At 44.9% G+C, this 22,069-nt stretch overlaps 1 protein-coding gene and 1 long non-coding RNA gene across 9 annotated transcripts in view; one reads left to right on the forward strand and one right to left on the reverse strand.

The window, feature by feature from the left end:
• Nucleotides 1–18,865, reverse strand: part of LOC148188930 (uncharacterized) — a 30,123-nt gene extending 11,258 nt beyond the window's left edge. The window contains exons 1-2 of the long non-coding RNA XR_015777275.1: nt 18,738–18,865; nt 17,182–17,341 (exon numbers count right to left, since the gene is read on the reverse strand). This is a non-coding gene — a long non-coding RNA (uncharacterized LOC148188930). The remainder of the gene's footprint in view (nt 1–17,181; nt 17,342–18,737) is intronic.
• Nucleotides 1–20,703, forward strand: part of LOC121947940 (fibroblast growth factor 18) — a 307,943-nt gene extending 287,240 nt beyond the window's left edge. For 4 of the 8 annotated variants that reach the window (XM_088081124.1, XM_088081123.1, XM_088081120.1 and 1 more), the window contains 4 exons: nt 15,661–15,700; nt 15,892–16,072; nt 18,518–18,624; nt 18,761–20,703. In XM_088081124.1, the coding sequence (XP_087937250.1) occupies nt 15,661–15,700; nt 15,892–16,072; nt 18,518–18,624; nt 18,761–19,033 (601 nt within the window). In that variant the 3' untranslated portion in view covers nt 19,034–20,703. Of the gene's footprint in view, nt 1–10,580; nt 12,215–15,660; nt 15,701–15,891; nt 16,073–18,517; nt 18,625–18,760 lie in introns of those variants that run through there. The other 4 variants (XM_088081126.1, XM_042493141.2, XM_088081122.1 and 1 more) reach the window with 4 other exon arrangements.
• Nucleotides 20,704–22,069: the final 1,366 nt, after the last annotated feature.

Below are 22,069 nucleotides of genomic sequence, written 5' to 3' on the forward strand. Positions count from 1 at the left end.
CTCCACAATAACAAAGTTGGTAACACTTGACAATAAGGTACACAACATTTTGAGTAGTTAATGGGGAACTGATGAGGCTTGAATAAGGAACTAAATATCAGTAAATAGTCAGTTCTTGAGTAACTTCTGATCAGTGTAACATTATAACCCAAACACCAGAAAACATGTTTTTATTGTGCTTTTGTGCAAACTATGGAATCTTTGAATTTTTACATTATTTTGTAGCAGATACGTTGACACTAAAACAATGCTTTAATGAGGGTTGATTAGGTTTAGGCACAAAAACTACTCGTTATGATTAGAAAAAGATCATGTTTTGGCTTAAAACACCCACGTTTGGTGACACATAAGCTGCTGGAAGGGCTAGGATAGGTTGATGAAAAACATCCAGTTTTAGTGGCTTGAAGGCCCCCTGGAAACACTGTGATGTGACAGTACAAAACACCCAAGTTCAATGCCTCAAACACCACTGTGAAATGCTGCTATGTGTCAGTGAAAAACACTCAGGTTCCTTGGCTTGAATGCCCCTGGTAAACACTGCAATATATTGCTAAAAATCATCTGGGTTTGGTGCCACAAATGCTGCTGGGAATCACTGTAATGTGCAGCCAAAAACACCTGATGCAGTGTCACAAATACAGTTAGAAACACAGAGAAGGGTTGTCAAAAAACAACTGATGTTTTTGGTAATTGATCTCGAACAATGGTCTGTCAGCTCGCCTCAGTGTCACACTATCCATGGTCCCCTCCACTTCCCGACGACCAAGTAAGGTCATAAACTACGTCAGTTTAGAAATATCGACATGATTATGAAATTCACAAATGTAACATATTCATTGTTGCAGAGATTTGCAATGCTAACATTTTCTTCTGGTGACTGGCTGCACATTAGAGTGAACACATGTCCCAGCAAACCTCATATAATCTTAAAATTGAACTGAGTCTGCTGCAGTCCAAATCAATGTAGTTTTTACAAAAACAGCTCAGCTCAATGTTTACTTACTACCTTTTTGCTGGTGCTTTTAACCACATCTCATGGTCTTCCTCAGGAGATGGACATGGCCCAGTTCTTACCTAAGTCTTGGTTGTATACAATAGACACAGACAGCAACTCTTGTTGCTTGTTGTCACTTAAAGACATCTCCAAGTCAAGATAATGCCATGCACTGAGGAATGCTGTGAGATGTGAATGAAAGCAGCAGAAAACTTTAGTAGGTGGACTTAGAGTTGTTAAACTACTATTAATGATTAACTTTCACACGCAGTATAAAATATAATTTGTCAAGCAAATTCCGTGTATAAAATTATGCTGCAGCCACGTCATCTTGAGTTTAAAATATTTTATTCAGCACTGTAAGTTTATGAAATTGTTGGCATTGAAGCTGATTCAGTCTCCAGTTTCGATGAGAGAGTTGAACACCATTCTGCCAAAAGATTTTTCCTGATTTAGTATTTTTATGATGGTGATGGAGCACTGTCTAACACATTGGTCCAAAATCTTCCATAGGTGATCAGTTGTGCAGAGATGGTGACTCTGAAGGCCATAGCATATGATTCCCATCATTTCCATGCTCATCAAACCATTCAGTGACCCCTTGCGCCCTCTGTGAACGCGTCTGCATCTCTTGTTTCCCCATTCATTTATTCAGGTTTCTTTAACTTGTCACTCATCTGTATTATGGAAAATGTCAATTATCAGCATCACAGGAATGTTTATAAAATTACGAAGGTTGAGTAAAAGGAGTAGCTTCTTAACTGCTTTGCAGCATTTGAGAATGTGTGGGAATATTTTCTTGGCTTTGCACAATACAAAGGAATTTAGATGACGATCATTTAGCTGCGTATAATATGAGTTTCTCTGTTCTTTTTCCAATTTCAGCGTTTTATCCAATATGTAGTTGTTTGGGTATTTATAACCTCCAAAGTTTCCCTTCACTTTGGTCAGCGCAGTTCTCACCAGATCATTTAGGTCCAAAATAGTTCCCTCATAATAAAAATAATTTCCTCCATCCAAGCTGAGTATGGGTTATTGAGCTGAAGAGAATAATTTAACCAAATGGTTGTCTACCAGCTGTCACTACTTGATTCATTCTTTTTTTATTGCAGAAGCAAAAGGGAGTTACGACTTACAAGATGTAAAAACAGAGCTTTAAGAACGTATGAATTTAATCATCCAACAATCAAACTGTGAGCTTTGAACCAGTCAAAGCTCAAAATTATTATCTTTATCGTAAAATATAGACTGGCAAAGCTCTTTACAAGTGCTCAAGTTAGTCATACTTTCAGCAAAAGAACAGAATAGATGCAAATTAGAACAGAATAGCATAGAATAGAATAGAATAGAATAGAATAGAATAGAATAGAATAGAATAGGTTCAAACAGAACTGAAGCAGACGCGTACAGCATCACAGCAGAACAGGAGAGCAGGGTGAGGCCAACAGTAGAGACCCGGGGGAACAGAGCAGTGATGAGGGACAGCTACCAGAGACACCCAGCAACTCACATGGGTGTGCACAGCAACCCACACACACCAGTGCACATGGGCCATTTAAAAACACACATAATTATCCACACAGATACACACACTAGGAAAGGGCAAGTGCGCAAACACACACACCTTGCCAGGCTCACAGGTACCTGCACACACCTGTAGTGCACATGCACACACATCTTTGTTTCAGTACTGAACACATAAATTCAAGCTTGTTATCATGAATCCTTTCTTATCTGTATGTATCCTCTCATCTTTTTCTTCATGCTTCCATCTCCGTCCTTCTTCTACTTCTATTAAATTCCAGAGATCCGTCACATTCCATATTTCCATCATGGGAGACAGCCCCACGGCCCTGCCGCTCTCCAGAAGTCCACAGCTCTGTCCAACACACCAGTCTGACTCCAGAATCCTGTCATGTGCTATAATTTAGCTCTTTCCAGAGCACTTTACTTTCCCTCTGACTGTCACTTCCCATATATCACTGTCATTCAGCTCATCTGTCGGGGGTCTGGGAAAAGGGCTGTGGGTGACTGAGCAGAGGTGTCATCAGATTCCTGTCGGATTCTTTATTGGTCGTTTCTTTTGCTCATAACACACATGCAAACACATGTATCTACCATAGTCTGGATGACAAAGGGCAGAGGGGAAAGGCAGGTGGGTTTACATGGAGTGAGAGGTTGAAGAGAGAAAAGGAGGATGTGACAGAAGCCAACAGAGAGAGTGTGAGCAAGGGGGAAAGAGCGTGAGAGATGAAGAAAGAATGAAAAGAAAATGGAGAATAAAACAACAGGCAAAGTGGGAGAGAAAAGGAGAGGGAGAAAGCCTCTGGAGTGCTTTTTCGCTCCAATGGGACAAAAGGTTACAGCATGACGGGGGTAGGTGTCAGGTGATGTGTGACAAGTCCAAATTAAAGATGACATAATGGTGGGGGCCCGGATGGGGTCCAAACTAGGGGCTGACTGAGACTGAGGGTGGGGGCATACCCGTGGTAACCAAGTCGAGCTGGGCCATGCTGGGCTGGGCTAGGCTGGGGTTGGGCAGCAGGGGGCTACCCTGCAGGCTCCTCCATATGGAACGCGTTAGCCTAGCGATTGCTAATGAAATGCAGGCTGACGTCAGGCAGACACCCACCCATTGTTTTGCTGCTTAATTTGTTATAATATTTGTCTTACAAATGAGGATTTTGCCAGGACAGAGGAAGAATAAGAGGCTACAGCCACAGACGAACAAAGGTGGGCAAAGGGTATTACAGTAAGAGTCTGATGTAAAGGCAGCAAATGCCTTGACTATTCGCAGTGAAGGTAGAGAATAGCTAGGGGACTTAGCATGACTGCTAACTCAAGTCGGGCCAGAGTCTCAGCTGTCTAAGTGGGAGGTATAGTGACCCGAGGACTAGCATGGGTGGGTGCGCTGGAAAGGGAGGGACTGCTGTAAGAGGAAGTGAGTATGTGTTAATTACATATGGATGTTTTTAGCATAGACAAACATTTCTGCATTACTCACAACAATTTGTGTTAGGAATGTACCATTCAGTCTACTCCTGCAGCTGCCTGTTTTATGCATCCTCATTTACACTCTTTCAGTAAGTGTTATTTTTTATAATCCCCCCCCCCCCACCTCACTCCCTCTCTCCTCCTCTCCTTCAAGCCCATTCACCCAGTTTCCAGCATACAGAGAGGTCTTCCTAAAATAGGCTCAGTGGAGCAAGTTTAAGAATGCTTTTGTTATTCCAAAAGGAGTTGTGCTGTAATTGACCACCACCTGGGCATCTGGCAGAAGTCACAGCGAGCTGGAGAGAAGGGGATGTAGAGGGAGAGGAAGGAGCTGTGGATGGAAAGAATGAAAGAAATGACAAAACAGAGATGAAGAAATGGAGACTAAGGAAAGACAAGAAAGGACGAGAGATTAATGGGGGGGGGCTGATGGAAAGTGTGTGCACTGTCTCTCTCTCTCTCTCGCTCGCTCTCTCTCTCACTCACTCTGACATGTCAATTCGAAGGTGCTTTATTGGCGTGAGTAATGATGGGAGGTGTTGCCAGGGTAATTACATAGCACATTAAAGGGTTTCATAAACATTACAGTTCCTCCTCTGCCCGGTGGCAAGGCTAAAGGGGCAGGGAGAGGGGAAAAAACAGAATGAGAGAAATGGACACAGTGACAGGGAGCAGAAGCAGCACAAAGGAGAGTAGAGAGGATGGAAGAGTAAAGGGTGCTTACTAGAGAGGAGGGGGAGGAAGAGCGAAGGGGGTATGAAACAGAGAGAGAAACAGAAAAGATGACAGGAGTGAAGGTTACGGTGTTCATGGATTCCATCGCTGAGCGCCTCAACATGAAACAGGAAGAAAAGAAAACAACATGCTGCTGGAAGCAGCGTCCAACACAAGCCACAGCTGCAATTCACATCACTATGCATGGAGAGTGCAGGATAACTCTTGCTCTCTCTCTCTCTCTCTCTCTCACACACACACACACACACACACACACCCACACCCACACCCGCACCCGTGCGCACACACACGTGCACCGTGCAGTCATGAAATACACATAACTTTGTGCATTCCCTTGTTGAGGCAATTTTTGCATAAACTCGTAACCATTCATACTATAGCCACAAACTCCACACACTCAGCTGTGCGCAGTCTGTCACTGAGGGTCATGACACTCTCACTCAACCGAACACACACAACCACAAGGACCATAATTAAACAAACATCCACCCAGTTGTTGAGTGTTGCATATTTATGTACAACCTCATTGGTCAAAAGCAATTATCTTCTTTTTCTTCTCCTCGATATCTTCACAGAGCGCACCAACAGCTCCTGCCAGTCAGTGTCAGACGGCGAGCAGCACTCCTGCAGTAAATCTCAATCACACAAGAATTTTTATGTTTGCCTCGATAAAATGTGCAGCATTTTATCTTTAGTTTTATTGTTGGTGGGGTGGCACGGTGGTGCATTGGGTAGCAAGAGGGTTTCAAACCCACTAGTATGGAGATTGCATGTTCTCCCTGTGTCAGCTTGGGTTTTCTTCAGGTTCTCTGGCTTCCTCCCACGGTTCAAAGACATGCAGGTCAGGTTAATTGAAGACTCTAATTTTCCCATATGTATGAATGTGAGCTTAAAGAATTGTGTGTCTCTTTGTGTCAGACCTGGTGACCTGTTCAGGGTGTACCCCGCCTCTTGCCCAATGTCCGCTAGGATAAGCTCCAGCCCGTTTGCAACACTGAATAAAAGATAAGTGGTTATGGATAATAGAGGAGTGGATGATAGTTGGCCCCTGCATGAGGTTTTGTCATGAGTTCCTGCTGATTTTTCATGCAGGTGCATAAAGATGACTCCTTCCAAGTTTGATGTCTTTGTTTTTCATATACCACTTCATCAATGCAAAGTGTCCAAACTTCAACAAGTGGACTTGCCAGATGGCACAGAGGTGAAGATGAGACAGTCCCGTTGCTGGATTGCATATGTTGATGGATTTGAAGCCAGCATTTTGCACTGATCACAGATGTTTTGTGTTATAGAATATTTTGGCAAACTTTGTCCACAACACTGACAACAAACTCCTGAAGCCACTGATTAACTCATTAAGAAGGCAGGCGTAGCCTGAAGAACACGGCCACCTGATTCACTCTGCAAAACCACGCTTTGGCCTAACAATGACAAGCTAGATTACATGAATAATCACCCTGACACAAGTCCAAAGCAGCATCAAACCCTCCAACTTGAAAGTGTCAAAGTAAAGTTATTCCAGTGCTTCAGCAGGGCTATGTATAGAGACAACAGCTGCAATGGATTGTGTGACGGAGGAGAGTAAACGTTCATATTCGCTGGATTAATCCTGCTAAGCAAGAGAAGGGAGCAGCCTGTGCACCACCAACATCGCTGCTAATAAAAACAATATTTTGCTTTTCTCTTCATCTCAACTGCGGCTCACTATCACACAAACGGCTGTCTGCTAATTAATTCCTGCTCTTACTTAGTTGCAGCTGTCGATTCTCTCATCTCGCAGATGCGGACAAGTGGCGAACAGGTTCTCATTTCAAAGCCCGGCACAGTGTACGCATTCCTTGACTTTGCGTGGGCCCCCCTGTCATCAAAGGGCCTTTATTAAGTGTCTCATACATTTACACATTGGGGAACAGTTTAAACTTGGCCCATGATTAACAGAGTAGGGATATCTATCCCAGAAACCGATGTTAGCCTGACATCTCAACATCTGATGTGAAGTTTAAGGCCCATGTCTGCAGGTATAAATCAAAGCCAAAAGCCTCTCTCTCCCTCTAGAGATCCCACATATACACGGGCCTGCTTCCCTCCAAACATATACAGCCCATATCTTATAGACAAAGCTAATTGGATCCAATCCACTGCACTTGACACATCTGAAAACTCCAAATCTGTGTGTCACCAGAATGATGGATTGCATTTATACTGTTCAAAGTTTTCACAGTGTCAAACACTTTAAAGTGCACTGTGGGGGGATGATATCGCCTGTCTGCCAACTTGTCTTTGACTACATCCAAACCAAGGAATATCTAAACTTGACTCCTCACCCACACAACAACGACTGTCACAATGAGTCAACAACTGGCCCGCGGCTCAGAACGAGTGCTGCGTTAGGTTCCACTTCAGTCACCCATAACATAGAGTCCAGAACACCATGCCTCTCCTCCACAATGACCTTGGGGTCAGGCCAGAATGCCCTCATATAATGAGAGTGCTGTTTGGGGGTTTGTTGGACTGTGATAGAGAAAGGGCAAGCACACGCAATGCACCCTGGGTCTTTGTCTGGTTGCTGATGGTATTGACGAGTGCTGATCGATGTTAATTGCTAGACAGAATGGCCATATTGACCAGGCTCCCTGGATGAAGAAGCCTGCAGGCCCAGTCAGAAAGAGAGAGAGAGAGAGAGAGAGAGAGAAAGCTGCTGGGCCCAGACCTACAGCAGCTACAGGGCCCCAGACACACACACACACACGGCTCTCATTCACTTTAATGAGTCGAGAGAGGAGCACAAAGGCATAACGTCCATCAATGCCAAGTCTATTCAACACAACAGAGGGTATATGCAAAAAATAGGTGTCCTGGTGTGTCTGTCTTTGTGTGTGTTTATGCACACGTGAGTGCATGCATGTGTGCTTTTAGGAATAATGTTTGTGGCAAAGTTGGTCTGCATGAAAGTAAGATGATTTTTTGAGTACGGAGAGACGGGAAGGGGAAATCCATGCATGTGAGGATGTGTGTGTGTATACAAGTTTGTGTGTGTGTGTCTTAGCTAAGGATCAATAGGCAGGAGCTGCAGAGGCAAAGACATGGGCAATCAATATGCTGGCTGCAAACAGAGGGAGGGACAGAGTGAGCAGATAAAAAACAGCCGGAGAGATTAAAGAGACAGATAGGGAGGACAGAAAATGAATGGGAGAGAGAGAGTGATGTGACAGAAGGAAAGAGAGAGGAAGAAAAGGCCTGGCTGGTCTGAAACCTTTTTCTTACTAACTTTATTAATATTTTTTGTTTAAGGTATGTGAAATGTCATTTCCAAACCAGTCCATTCACCAGAGGAAAATGTTTGCATTGAATCTCTCTGCAAACCATGAATATGTCACATTTGCGTGTTTCATATGTATTTTATCAACATTTTTAAAGTGACCAAGTTTATACGCTGATTTTGTCTTTGGGAGCTGGAGGGGATGATGGATGGCGTGTCACCTGGGTAGGACACCTGCCAAGCTGCAAACCACTGTTCCGAGACCAACATACAACAAAACCAATTGTGATTTCGCTAATCAATTCTGCTTTTTATGCAGCTTTTTAGGCATCAAATGTGGATGTTTTGTAGTGACGCATCACTTTTTTTCCAGCATATATAGTGCCATGAAAAGGTGTTGTTTTTAACTGAGACATCGCTGCGTTTTCTGCTAGGGTAATGACACCTCTTTTCTTTTCCTGAGACATGGCTGCTTTTCAAGTGGGGACTATGCCCCCATAGCCAAAACATGATCTTTTCCTGACCATAACCATGTGGTTTTTGTGTCTAAACATAATCACACATTAACTACACCATTATAGAATCATAAAGTTTCAACATATATCCGCAACATAATAACATGCAAATAATATGTAAATGTAGTGATCTCTGGTATGCCTTTTTCTGGTGATTGAATGGCTCCAAACATAGATAACATTTCTCCACAAACTTCACATAAGGAGCAAGCTAAGTAATTTCTGAGACTTGCAGCTACACCTTTATTTGGTGAGGGACTAATCACAGTTTTAATTTAAGTATGAACAATGTGTTTTTATAAGTGTATGACTCCTGATGTGAATGGGGGCTCAGTTTACTTTTGTCCCTGACTTTTTTTTTCGTAGTTCAACCAAAGCTTATGTTCATTCTGCTGAGCCAGGTTGTGTTAAAAAAATCTTTGTGTAACATAAATTTGACAGATTTACAGTGGGAGTAAGATTATCTCTGCATCACGATCCTTTGGGAAAATCTACTCTACAAATCCACAGCTACTGTTAAATCAGGCTTTCGTGCACAGTGTGTGAATAGAGTTGAGCTCCTCTGTCTGCTTTTTCTTACTCCACCATTGTACCAAGATGTGCTACAGTCCCTGTTCTGAACCCTTCCATCTGGGCTTAAGAGTACCAGACGGGCCTCATTCCTCATCACCAGAATGTGGTTCAAATCCCTCTCCACAACATTTACACTCGTGTCCCTTGCAGCAATGCGGTGAGCGGCGAGAAAAGCACCCAGACACAGGTGCAAAGACAGAGAGCGCCAGTAGTAGGAAAGAAGGCCAGAGGTTTGTCTATGGAGCATGACTGGAAAGGCATTCAACCACAGTACCCCTACCCAGCCCAGCTCAACCCTGTCCAGTTGCAGTTGTGTGTGTGTGTGTGTGTGTGTGTGTGTGTGTGTGTGTGTGTGTGTGTGTGTGTGAGAGAGAGAGAGAGAGAGAGAGAAAGAGAGAGAGATTTGAAAGTACAATGTTGAAAAGAATAAGCCTATACTTGGAGCCAAGATAACTGTCCCTGATGTATGAGGCCAACCCCCTCCCACCTCTATTACACACACACACGCACAAATTTGCTCTCTTTCTTTCCCCTATTCTCTCTTTGCGCAGTGTGTGTGTGTGTGTGTGTGTGTGTGTGTGTGTGTGTGTGTGTGTGTGTGTGTGAATGAAAGGTATGGCAGGAGTGTTGTGTTGGCTTGGCTGACCGTCTGCGGTTGTGCGGCGGTGAGAGGGAGTTTTGGGAGCGCAGAGCGGGCGTTGCTGCCGAAATCCCTGAGAAATGTTCGTTTTGGATCCGTATCCGTGCTTACATACCGCCCTCCCGACTGTCTCTCATTCTCCGTTTCATTTTTCCCTCTTAAGGTTTAACTTAAAAGTTATGAAATGGGGAGTCAAAATACATCACTTGAAAGCACGGCGGCTCTGAAGGGTGTGTGAGTGTGTGCGCGCATTGCCCTCCACCCTCCATCCTGAGTCCGGGGCCACTGAGGCTGCAGGGGTGAGGTTATCTTTAGGGGAGATAACGGAGGGCAAGATGTCCGCTCGGTTTTAAGACAGATGTTCACAGGACTGAGACAGGTGTCTTTGTTTTGTGGAGATCTTCAAAAGAAAGCAGAAAAAGTTTTTTTCCCTCTTTCATTTGCTTTGAAATCTACTTTAAATTGTATTTTCTGGAATTAAATTAATTCCGCCCGACATGATGACATCATTCAAATTGTTTCCAACTCATTTACTTGTTTCAGGAATTTTCACAAACAAATAGTTGAAACAAGGCAGAATAACATAATAACCCAAAAGAAAATTGCCCAATTCGTGAACATTGCAGAAACAAGTTGCTTATTGTAAACAAGTGAAATTATCTCACCTCATTAACAGATGTTTTTCACATAAAACAGAAAACTTGTTAAAATTGATATTTTTGCAGTGCAAGTTGGGTCGACATCGCATAGCGACTGACTAATCCCATTTTGATCCAATAAGTGTGCATGTGCGTGTGTGTGAGGCAGCGAGAGGGGAGTGAGAGAGAGAAAGAGAGAGAGAGAGGTGGGAGGGAGGGAGGAGAGGAGAGGAGGGAGGGGAGGATTGATCCGCGTCTGTTAAAATCTTGTTCTGGTTTTTCTTGGAGTGAGGTCTGTGCCTGCCGACGCGCCTCTCCTGTGCAGCCCCCCTCAAGAAGAGCTTTTTATGGAAGGAAACCTTGGAATTTTTGAAAGGGATCAGGATCTGCATAATACCAGTGAAGTGGATACAAAACGCACGGCTGGGTTCTTTTGCGTTCTCTGTTGCGTTTTCTTCGCTGGTGTCTGAATGAAACAGGGAGGCAAATATAAGTGGAAAGGGTACGGTGCAGGTTCTGGACTGGGAGTCGATCTGTCAGTGTGATTTGGGGTAAACACGTTCCCAGTGCGCCCGTTTTAACTTTTATTTCTTCAGAAACTGGTGAGCTCGACTCCTCTCTTCTTGCACGGCAGAGTTGTTTTTTCTCGGAACGAGGAGACTTTCGTGTTTTTTCCCCCCTCAGAGAAACTGCTTAAACTTTCTACGTTTAAAAAAAATAAATAAAAAGATCGGATTGCATTTTCCCCCTTCAAACATTTTGGAGGTGATGTCATCGTGCTGTGTTTTGGCTGGTATTGTGTCGAGAGGGCGCAGGGAGGACTACTGCAGCCAGGCGGTAACCAGCGGCTGAGGCGAGCGGGGAAGTCCGGAAAATCAGGTGCAAAGTGCGGCTGTCATTTCCTCGCTGTGTCGCGGGTGGCTGAGTCCGCCACCCAGTCACAGCTGTTCCCATCCTCTCAAGCCACCCCTCCCTCGTCTTTCTTCCCCCTTTATTATCCCCTCCCATTTTCATTCACCACTCTCCATATACCCCTCTGAGCTGGACCGCTCCGGGACCGTATCACCCTCTCTGCCGGACACTGTTGGTCGGTGTCACCTGAGCCACAGACCCGTTGAGCCAGCGTGGGGGCGCAGTCATGACCGAGGCAGCCCTGCATTACCCTGCGCCCGCAGAGCCCCCGTCTCCAGCTCGCCATTTGCTCCATCAGCCAGCCCAGGTAGCCCACCTCCAACAGCTCCTGACCCTGCTCTGCTGGAACTAAATCAGCCTGCTTCTCCTGACAAACACTCCACCACTTTCTTTTACCATCTCACAATTCATTTTAGTGAACAGAAGCTTTCTGTTGCGCTGAAACGTTACGCATTGGATTACGCAGAAGATTACGCACACACCGCATCTGTCGACAGGGCCGAACATCACTCTGAGGGTCAACAAGGTCGATTGGAGTTGGTTATCTGTGACGCGTGAGCGCGCTTTCACCTGTTCCTCTCGTTTCACGGGGACGCGCAGAAGTCCTAACCTTCCCCCTTTGCTCCCCCGCCCATCCGTCTCTCCACCGGTCTGGACAGCTGTTAGAGGTTGCCCGGCGGTCACAGTGGCACAGTTACCCCGGCCTCACACCCCACGTTGCCCGCGCCCGCACATTTCCCCACGCCGGGAGAACCGGGGCACGCCGCCGCCGATGCCAACGGGAGTGTCCGCTGACTCTTTGACTCTGCACAACATCCAGCGGATTCAAAATACAGAGGGGGACTCTCCGGACTGTCGGACTGGCTAAGACCGAGCAGGGAGACTGTCTCTGGGACACGTTCCATAGTGGAGGGGGGAAGCAATGTGGTCCCTTCTTTCCACGCTGACCGTCTTGTAAGTCACTTTTATCACTTTATCGTGTAATAATCTCCAGTATCCACTCAGGTCATATCTCTTTTTTTTCAGTTGTTTAAGGTAGTTTCAAAGCTGCAGATGAAGATGATGGAGATGAGGGTTGCGGTGTCTAACGATTACATCACTCCTCATCAGTCCCCATAGAAAACATGCCACGGAAGGCCCTGTTTTGATTGGCTGACAGTTCAGGGTCACTAGGTCAGAGTCAGGGCCCTGTTACTCATAAAACCTGCCATAAACATCTCCATCACCATCTGCACTTACTTCAGGGATGGCCAAACTGGCTTAGAAAAGGCCATTTTCCCTTCGCCAAGAAAATACTTTTTTTCCCCTATTGAAAATATTTCAGAAGTTGAGTCAAATAACACCGGCTTTATCTAGTGGGATAGGAAAATGATAAAGTGCCAAGAGCAAATCTAAGGGAGGAGGATACAGACTCAGGGGGCTTGAGTTTGCCCATTTGAGGTGTGTCTTGTTAAAAGCCAAGGGATTTATTTTTCTTTCTTTGTGTCGGCTGTACTTCTCCCAGATGGCAGTCATCTCCAGATACTTCTCATTCCTCACACAACCTGGACAGGGTGTGTGCTGCTGCTGGTGTCTGCCTGACTTTCTCTCTCTTCGTCTGTGTCTCCCTCACACTCTCTCCACTTACCCACCTAACTGCCTACATCTGTCTTCCTGTCTTGCCTATACCCTGTTTTTCCACAGATACTTGCTCAGATAAAAAGTATGAATTAATAACTGATGAATGACGGCGCCCCTGGCAGTATCTGAGGAGGAGCAGTCTCACTGTTTAGTCTGCTGGTTTTAGTTTAGGTCTTTCAGAGCCAATCATCTTTCCATTCATTTCCTTCTTGCCTATCAGTTTTACCACCGCAACTTCACTTCATCCACACTGTTCAACCAACGTGATCACACTAAAAGTCTTCAGCCGGTGAGAAGAGCTGGGGGCATTTTGCCACAACAACCTGTTAACTGCTACTCTCATAAAGCCACAGCTCCATGTCGAGGCCTTGTGCTTCCCTAAACATTGCTCCACCATGGGCCCTATTACTGCTGATACCACTCACACGCCCACTAGCCTAACCACTGTTCTTCACCGAGGCCCGCTGCTGAACATCCGAAACTCTTGCACTGTGCTGAAGCCCACTGCTCCAGTGTTGGCCTACCACGCTAACCACTGCTACACACAGCTGAAACCACCGCTCTGTGCTGAGTCCCACCAGGCCGACCGCTCTCACTCCACACTGCTGCCCAGTCCTCGGTGCTGAGGCCTGCTAGTCTAACCGCAGCCTCCATATGGTAGATCTGCTGGGACGCAGGTTTATGATGTCAGACCTTTGCTTGTTTTGGCAGCCGGCCAAGGCGCACCGGGCTTTCCCTCTCTCCATACCGCCTTCTGTCTTTACTCTCCCTGACTTTTACTCGGCGCTCTCTTATTCTCCCGTTTTCTCATCCCTCCCCCACCCCCTGACTGATCCTGTCTCCCTCTTTCCTCTCTCCTTCTCTTTCTCTCTGTGGCTGGCATAATATGGAGTGTCTGTGGTTTTTGTGGGAGCGGGGGAATCCAGTGCCGAGGCACTTTTCCTGCAGTGTCCTCGGCGGCAGTGCAGCCGTGGTGTTTTAACAGCTGAGAGTCCTCACAATGTACAGGCGCTCAGGTTTTTTCGGCTGCGCAGGCAAAATATGAGGGCCAAAACTCTACTGCATTGCCCAGGATATCTGCGTCTATTAGAACGAGTCAGGGGCCAACACACCAGCTATGGGAAGGAAATGTTGAGAAAGAGGATTGGCGAGAGAAAGGAAGCATATGTATGTGTGTGTTAGTCAGGAGGCAGTGACATGTGCTCTGATGTGCATGAGTTAACCCCCCGTTCCCATTATTTATCTTTTTGTCTACTTCTCACGCCAGACCACACTCTGTGGTTACACTACTGTCTCTCATTTTGCCACTTTTTCTCCTCCTTCCTTAAAGATGTAACCTTTGTATTTTTTCCCCTCTCCTTCTCACATCTGTGCATCTTCTCTCTGATTTTATCTCTCACCTCTCTTATTATCTGTCAGCCTTCTCTTGCCTCTTCTCCCCTCTATTTATTCTTACATCACCTTCCCTCTCCCTATCCCTTTGTGTACCTCTCAGTCTCCCTCTCTCTCTTCTCCTTGCTATCTCCGTCTCTCAGCAGAGCGTATGTCTTTGCTTTGGCCCAGCTGTCAGCTGCCTGCTCCTCCTGTACACACACATCCACCCTGCACACATCTGCACATCTGTGTGCATGCCCATGACAGTGCAGAGGAGTCACCCTGCTAACCCCAAACATAAAGGAAGGAGGGAGGCAGGGAACGATAGGAGAAAGGTAGAGTGGAGAGAGAGACAGGGAGGGAGAGATAAGGTAGAGAAGAGATAGGGAGGACAACAAGTCAGAGAGCGCGCGTGCACGGGAGAGAGAGGGAGAAGAGGCATGCAGAGAGATAGCAGACGATGAGGTGGGGAAAGACAAAATTCGCAGAATTGCTTTTCAGCCCACACACTTGGTTCTGAACTTCATCATGTCTTCAGCCACTAATTCAGAACAGTTCAAGGACTGCCAGAGTAGATTTTGCGCAACACAATCACTCCCTTACTAAAGCTGTGGATAACATTTGATACATTCAAGGTCAAGGTCTAAACGTCAATTAGGGAATGTGATAGAGTGGGACAAATTTTAATTGTAACTATAACCAGCTGTCTCGATCATAAATGTCTATAAAAGTAAGTATCAGAAGTATAAATAATAAGAAATAATGCATAAAAGTTAGATTTTATAAGGACAATACGCATTAATTCTGCATGCTACATCACCACGATTACTCCCCACCAATTGATTCCTCCATTAATCATCTTTCCACAGCTCATGTTCTCACTTATTCATAGCATCTCTAAATGTAACCACAGTGTGCCGCTCTCCAAAGCCACATCACAGCGGAGTGTACACCTGTAGTCCAGCCCAGCTGTCTACATACACACAGCAGCCAAATGAGCCAGCCCAGTCCCTTAGATGTCCAAACCAAAACATGTTCTAGTTGTCTCGGCATGTTTGCCATTTCGCCACGGTCCAGTCGGGTCATTTGGAGGCCAGATTTTGGCGTGGCGAAAGTCAGTAACAGGTCAGAAAGTGGGTTTGGACAGAAGGCTGGTAGCATTACGATAAACAGTGCTTTGGGTGTCGTCTGTCTGCCGATGCCTGGACATCTGCCTGTCTGTATGTCATGTGTCAGTGCCAGCCACACACCCAGCGGTGTGAGTAATCACCCAATAAGGAAAAGACATGTTGAACAGAAAGAACGGCAGAGAAGAAAGAGATGGAAATGATGGTGTCACGCATGACTCTTCCAACATTCAGTGTTGCTTACATATTTCTAAACTCATCTGTTTCTACTTTTTCCAGATGTATCCAGATGTTGCTGGTGATGTGCAATCCATTACAGGTAAGAGTCTGCGTGCATGTCAAAGAGCAATCATACATTATAAAAGACATGCTGTATATTGGTAGTACGTGCAGTTTTTTAAAGCCTGATCATGACTCTGGAAATGTGTGTATGTGCCAACCTCTGTGTGTGTGTGTGTGTGTGTGTGTGTGTGTGTGTGTGTGTGTGTGTGTGTGTGTGTGTGATTCCAGCAGGTACTTGGTGTGGATGGGGTCAACTTCAGTGTGCATGTGGAGAACCAGACGCAGGTGCGAGACACCATGAGTCGGCGACACCACCGAGTCTACCAGCTCTACAGTCGCACTAGCGGCAAACACGTCCAGGTGCTGGGACGCAGAATCAGCGCTCGAGGAGAAGATGGAGATAAATTTGGTAAGACACACACACTAGAAAAACTCAGGCAAACACTTGGGTACATGTGAATGTATGCACAGTTAGATGCTTCCTCGCATGCACATGCACACTCACACTGACTAACGGCTGCAAGTACAAAGACTTGAAGGTTGACCAAGTGCATGCATGAATGGATACAGAATGCAACTGTGCAGGCACACTCACAAAAGCACACACACACATGCCTCCCCAGGCTTTGGTAGAGGGGCAGTGGAGCTTGTCTTGGGAGTACAAAGACCTCATCGACTGGCTGCTGACTCAATGATTCACAAGAGAGCAAAAGAGAGCGAGAGAGAGAGAGAGAGAAAGATAGAGAAAGAAGGTGTTAGAGAAAAAAGTGAGTTAGCTGGAGAAGCCTGCCAGGTAGAGTGTTGGACCGAGTGTTAGAAACTCATCTCCGTCATCGATCTCTCCATTGATTTCTCATCCTCCCTGTTGTCTCCTCTGGATTTAAAACAGCAGCCCCCCCCCCGCCAACACTCCCTCTGTCCATCCCCCACTCCCTCCTCCTCTCCACCTTTCTCCGCCTGTAATGATGTCAAACCCATTCTTAAACCACACACAGAATCAATGGGCAGAAGAAAGACAGAAAGCTAGAGTTCATGTTTCTGTATGTGTTCCAGCGGTGGCTCATATTGCACATCCCATCAATTCACAGACATGTCAGGTCACTAACACCCCACTTCATGCTGTAAGTGGGACCCTCCTAAGCTGAACAATCCACACAAAACTGACTAACTATGGCGATGAGGTATTACACAAGGGAATCAAGAGCAGAGAGGGAAGAAATAAAGCAAAGAAGGGGCGGGTGCATGAAGGTATAAACATGAAGTGAAAGAGCAGAAGGGAGACGAGAGGAGAGTTGGGGGAAGAGAGAGGAAGAGGGCAAGAGGGAGGGAGTTATTGATTTCTCTTGACCCCTTTGTTGACTAAGGTCATGTAGGAACCATTTTAGGGATTTATTTTTAAACAGGCACAAGTGCTCTCTGAAGATGTGTAGTTGGTGAAGCGGTATTGCCTGGAAGGATGAACATGCATGCACCTGCACACACACAGATACACAGAGGTGCACATGCACACGCACTCACCTTAAAACAACAGTATTGTAGACACTCAGTCTGAGTGTTCTCCCGCTCCTCTCGGCCCACTGTGCTCCGTCTACTCTTGGCTGTTATCTTTTTTTACGAGGCCCATTTGTGGTCAGCAGCTTCACATCCATGTGTGCGACCGGGCTTATCTGACAACCATCTGTCCAGCAAGAGACATTTACATCGGCCTGTGATTTATCAGCATGTTTTATAGTGACTATGAATCCTGAAACTGTGATTTAATGTGAATGCCTTATCTGGTTTAAAACCCCAAATCTGATTTAATGCTGGCTGGTAATCTGTTCAATTAGTATCACACTACATGGCTGTAGGCTTGTTTGTGTAAGCTTGAATGTTATTGTTTGCTTTGGCTGTGATCTCACACAGCATGAAAAGAAGTGAGCTGTAAATCTGGGTTACCTCTATCTTTCTTTGTATAATATTTATGTCATAGCCTACTTAGGGATGTCAGTTTTGGTAAAAAATTGCCGGTGATAGCCCAACACCCATTAACTGATATATAACTGTTTAATTTTAAGGAGAAAAAAAAGTTAAATGATGTGAAATTTCAGAGGTACTTCTTTTAGGCTGGCACTCCATTGGCTGCAAGACCTTTGGCAGTTCCTTTCAAAGTCCTATCCATTTAGAGGGAGTCAAATTGTAATGTTTGGTGAGGCAAATGTCTTTACTTTTATTTTCTGCTGGCCTTGCTAACAGACAGGCAGATAGCACCGTAAACATGTGGAAGCTGCCCAAACTAGCCAGGAGCTAGCTAGTGGCGCTGCTCATTCAGGATTATGGCTTGTAAAAGGGACAGCGTTACTGTGGAAACAAGGTGGCTTCCATCTTGTCTCCCCCAGATTGCCCCATTGAGTAGGTAGCTTCATTTTGAGCTACAAACCCCCTTTAGCATTGTTAACTATGTTAGCACCACAAGCCATGCTGACACTGCTAACAGTACTAACAGAGCTCATGCTTGATGGTGTTTGCTACTCAAAATAGAGCTGCTTACTCACCAGGGCGACCTGGGGGAGACCAAGGTTTGGCTCAATGCTTCCAAAGCAATGAAATTAGGTCGGGACAGTGTTACCAACAGTAATCGCCAAATGAGTGGCGCTAGGTGATCAGCAGTGCAGTAAACTGAAGCAAAATGAGCCCGTAGACCAACATGTGTAACTGGTCAAAAATATTCTTGGCAGCTAACCCATTAACGGTTACCTGTTGACATCCCTAAACCTAATAACCCTGTGAAGTCCTGCAAACACAACATACTGTATTTCTTTGCATTGCCTGCAACTCTAATGTCTGTCTGTCCCTCCGTCTGTCCCTTCACAAGCCCAGCTTGTAGTGGAGGCCGATACCTTTGGCAGCCAGGTGAGAATCCGGGGCAAAGAAACCAATTTCTACCTGTGCATGAACCGCCGTGGTAAGCTGGTAGGAAAGGTGAGACTTCTTTCTTTAGAGACATGTTTATCTAAAAATCAAAAGATCTCAGTTTCCTGACCAGCCTCTCTTTCTTTTTCCCAATGTGTGTGTATGTGTGTGTGGGGGGCTACCTGTGGTTTCTCTGCTCTCTCAGAAGGCCAGTAATCGAAGCGATGACTGCGTCTTTGTGGAAAAGGTTCTGGAAAACCACTACACAGCTCTGATGTCAGCGCGCTACACAGGCTGGTATGTGGGCTTCACTAAAAGAGGCCGTCCTCGCCGCGGCCCGCACACACTCCCCAACCAGCAGGACGTACACTTCATGAAGCGTTTCCCGCCTGGGGAGCAGCCCGACCTCACCACCCCCTTTCGCTTCACCACCGTCAGCAAGCGGGGAAAGCGTGTGCGTGCTACCGGGCCCCGCTAGTAGTGGCTAATGCTAGCACCCACTGTCTTGCCATCCAAAGCCTTGACCTGAGCCTGCCAATGGCTAACCCAGTCATCTCCTCTGTCGCACATGACTGAACACCTCCCTTTGTTGGGACAAATATTGACCAGGAACTTGATGAATCATTCATGGGGTTTAGCTTTACACCTACTAATTTGCCACTACAGCCCCTAGTTAGGAATAATTCCTCTCGATTTTAGTTCCCTTACTTGACCAACTGGATCATAACTGGTCCATCGCTGGAAGCTCTGTTGACCTGGTCTGCTTCACTTCATAGGCCAGAAATACTGAGAGGTAAACTGAAGGGCAGCCAAACTCCCTGGCCTTTATTCCACAACCACAAAAACCACAAGGCCTTCATGTCTCCTGTTCTGGACTAGCTGGACATTGTCAAGAATGGGATTACAACTGGACCATACAGAGAGAGAACAAGGGTGGGAAAGACTGACTGAACAAGAGAGTGGGTGCTTAGCCTACGGATAAAGGGAAAACAGGAAGGAGAGAGGACAGGAAAACGGCATAGTGGACAAAGGGACAGAGTGATCTGCACAGATCAAATGGACCAATGATGGACTGTTGACATGTGACGCACTTATTTGTCTCACTGCTAAATTGGTGGGAATCTGTGAGACTGTTGGATGAATGACGAAATGATTGAGTGAACTACTTACTGAATAAACGCATGTTTGTAAGAACAAGAAGACGAGGAAATGTATGTAAGAGTGTGTGTGTTTGTGTGTGTGAGTGAGTGCACTAACAACCAAGAGTGAAGCTGGATCACGAGGGACTCTGGAAAGGGACCATCCAGTCCCTGCATGAACCCATGACAACTCACCGCAGGGACTAAAGCTTTAGGAACTGGAATGTATAAAAAAAAAATAACAAGCTGCACCAAAAACAGCCAGCCTACCAAACCAGTGACCAACCAAAGACAACTGGAGACCTTCTTCATGACTCCTCCAGATGCCCCCACCCCCCCCACCCCCCAAGGACAATACACCCTCAGCTTATAGGTGCAGAGGGTGGTGAATGCAGGGGCGAGCATGGCAGGGAGGGTGCCTTGTCTATTAGCATTGCTATAGAAACGACCCAGGGGATGATGCTCCCGTGCGATACCGTGGATACAGAATGCTGCTACCAGGACATTCAGTGAAACAAACCAAAGTCTCATGCATACACACAGGAGAAAATATATTAAAGGGAACAATTTATTGAAAGTTATATATATTATATATATATATAAAAGAGGACAGAAACCCTAAATAAGCAATCGTACTATGATGATTATTATAATTATTACGATAAAATTATTTCATTTATTTATTTCAGCTCTGTCTGCAGCAGTCTTTCTCGACTCAGTAAACCTATCAGAAACATTTCCTGTGTCTCCCAGTGTGGTTAAACTGCTTCTTCACATGCTCTCTTTTCTGTCCTAGAATAACAAAGAGATTCAATTCACCGGGGCTCCAGAGGTGGTCAGCTTCAGCGTTTTTATGCCGTTTAGGACAACATACTGTAGTATGACGTTTTGATGCCATTTCAGACCACATACTATACTATAAATTTTTCATGACATTTTGGAGGACATACTTTACTATGACATTTATATGCCCTTTTGGACAATATTAAACACTGACGTTTTTATGCCATTTTGGACATTTGTTGGGATTTATTCAAAAAGGAATAAATCACAACAAACATAAATCAAACTTTTATTCAAAAAGGAAATCAATGCAAAACAAAACACAATATATATGTATAAGTATATATATATATATACAAGTGTGGATGTGTAAATGTGTGTGTGTGTGTGTGTGTAAGAGAGAGACAGAGAGTGAGAGAGGGACAAAGAGAAGGTGTGTGTGTTGATGTGAGCACGAACACGCCAAGAGGCAGAGGTGAATTGACAAACAATAGAGGCTACAGCAAGATGCCAGATCAAAGATAACGTGTGACCAAGTGGCTGATCACACAAAGGAACAAAGAAGAGGCGGAAACTTCAAGTTCCCTCTCTGTGTGCTTCTGTCGAAAACCAGTTTGTGTGTCTGTATATGTGACCAAGATGTATAAAAGGTAGAGATGGCTAATTCAAAACTTTTAAACATTTCAACACTTTCAAACCATTGTTTTGAAACGTTTCAGAACCTGTTCGCTCAACATTGGCATCCATGTGCAGAAGCTGGGATTGCAGTTATCACTCAATGTTTGTATTGAAAGCTCCCTTTTCCCCATCCCAAAAGGCTATAGATGTCATGAAAATATAATCATCAATCATTTATTTAGTTGTTGTAGGATAAAGTGGCTGTTTCTTAGCATCAGTATGTGACCTTATGATGGTGGTCCTATGCTGTAGTTATTTGATATTGCAGACACCCAGAAATAATACAATGCATATACTATACTATTTATACTTTGATGGCTATGGGATCAAAAATTACAGTCTGAATGGGTTTCAGTGGCACATCTTTTCTACTTAACAGTATGAATGTAACAATTTTGTTTACACAGTGTACTTATTGTAGGAGCTGAACTGGAAATCCACAGATTCAATAGAAATTCATGCCATTATGCATTAACACAACCAAAATGATAAAAAAAAAAAACCATGAAGAATGAAAAGTAAGGGTCCCCAAGGGTTAAATTATTATTATTATTATTATTATTATTATTATTGTTATTATATATATGATAGTTATCTATCTATCTATCTATCTATCTATCTATCTATATATCTATCAACTGTAGCACAGTCCTCACAAATCTCTTATAGTTTGATAGACACAACACAACACCTCAAGCATTTCCCGCGGTCCTTTCGTTAAAAACCATTTGTCCGGGTTTGACATGATCACATGGCATTTTGAAACCCATCTTGAACTGCCGAAACTGAAAGTGACGAAACGTTTGGAAACAGTTCGATCTTCTATGCTGAAATTGCCATAATAATAACAATAATAATAATAATACATTTGATTTATATAGTGCCTTTCAAGAACTCAAGGTCGCTTTACAAAA

The sequence above is a fragment of the Plectropomus leopardus genome, chromosome 8 (genome assembly GCF_026936395.1).
Source record: "Plectropomus leopardus strain MGB_pleo_1.0 chromosome 8, ASM2693639v1, whole genome shotgun sequence".
Lineage (NCBI taxonomy): Eukaryota > Metazoa > Chordata > Actinopteri > Perciformes > Serranidae > Plectropomus > Plectropomus leopardus.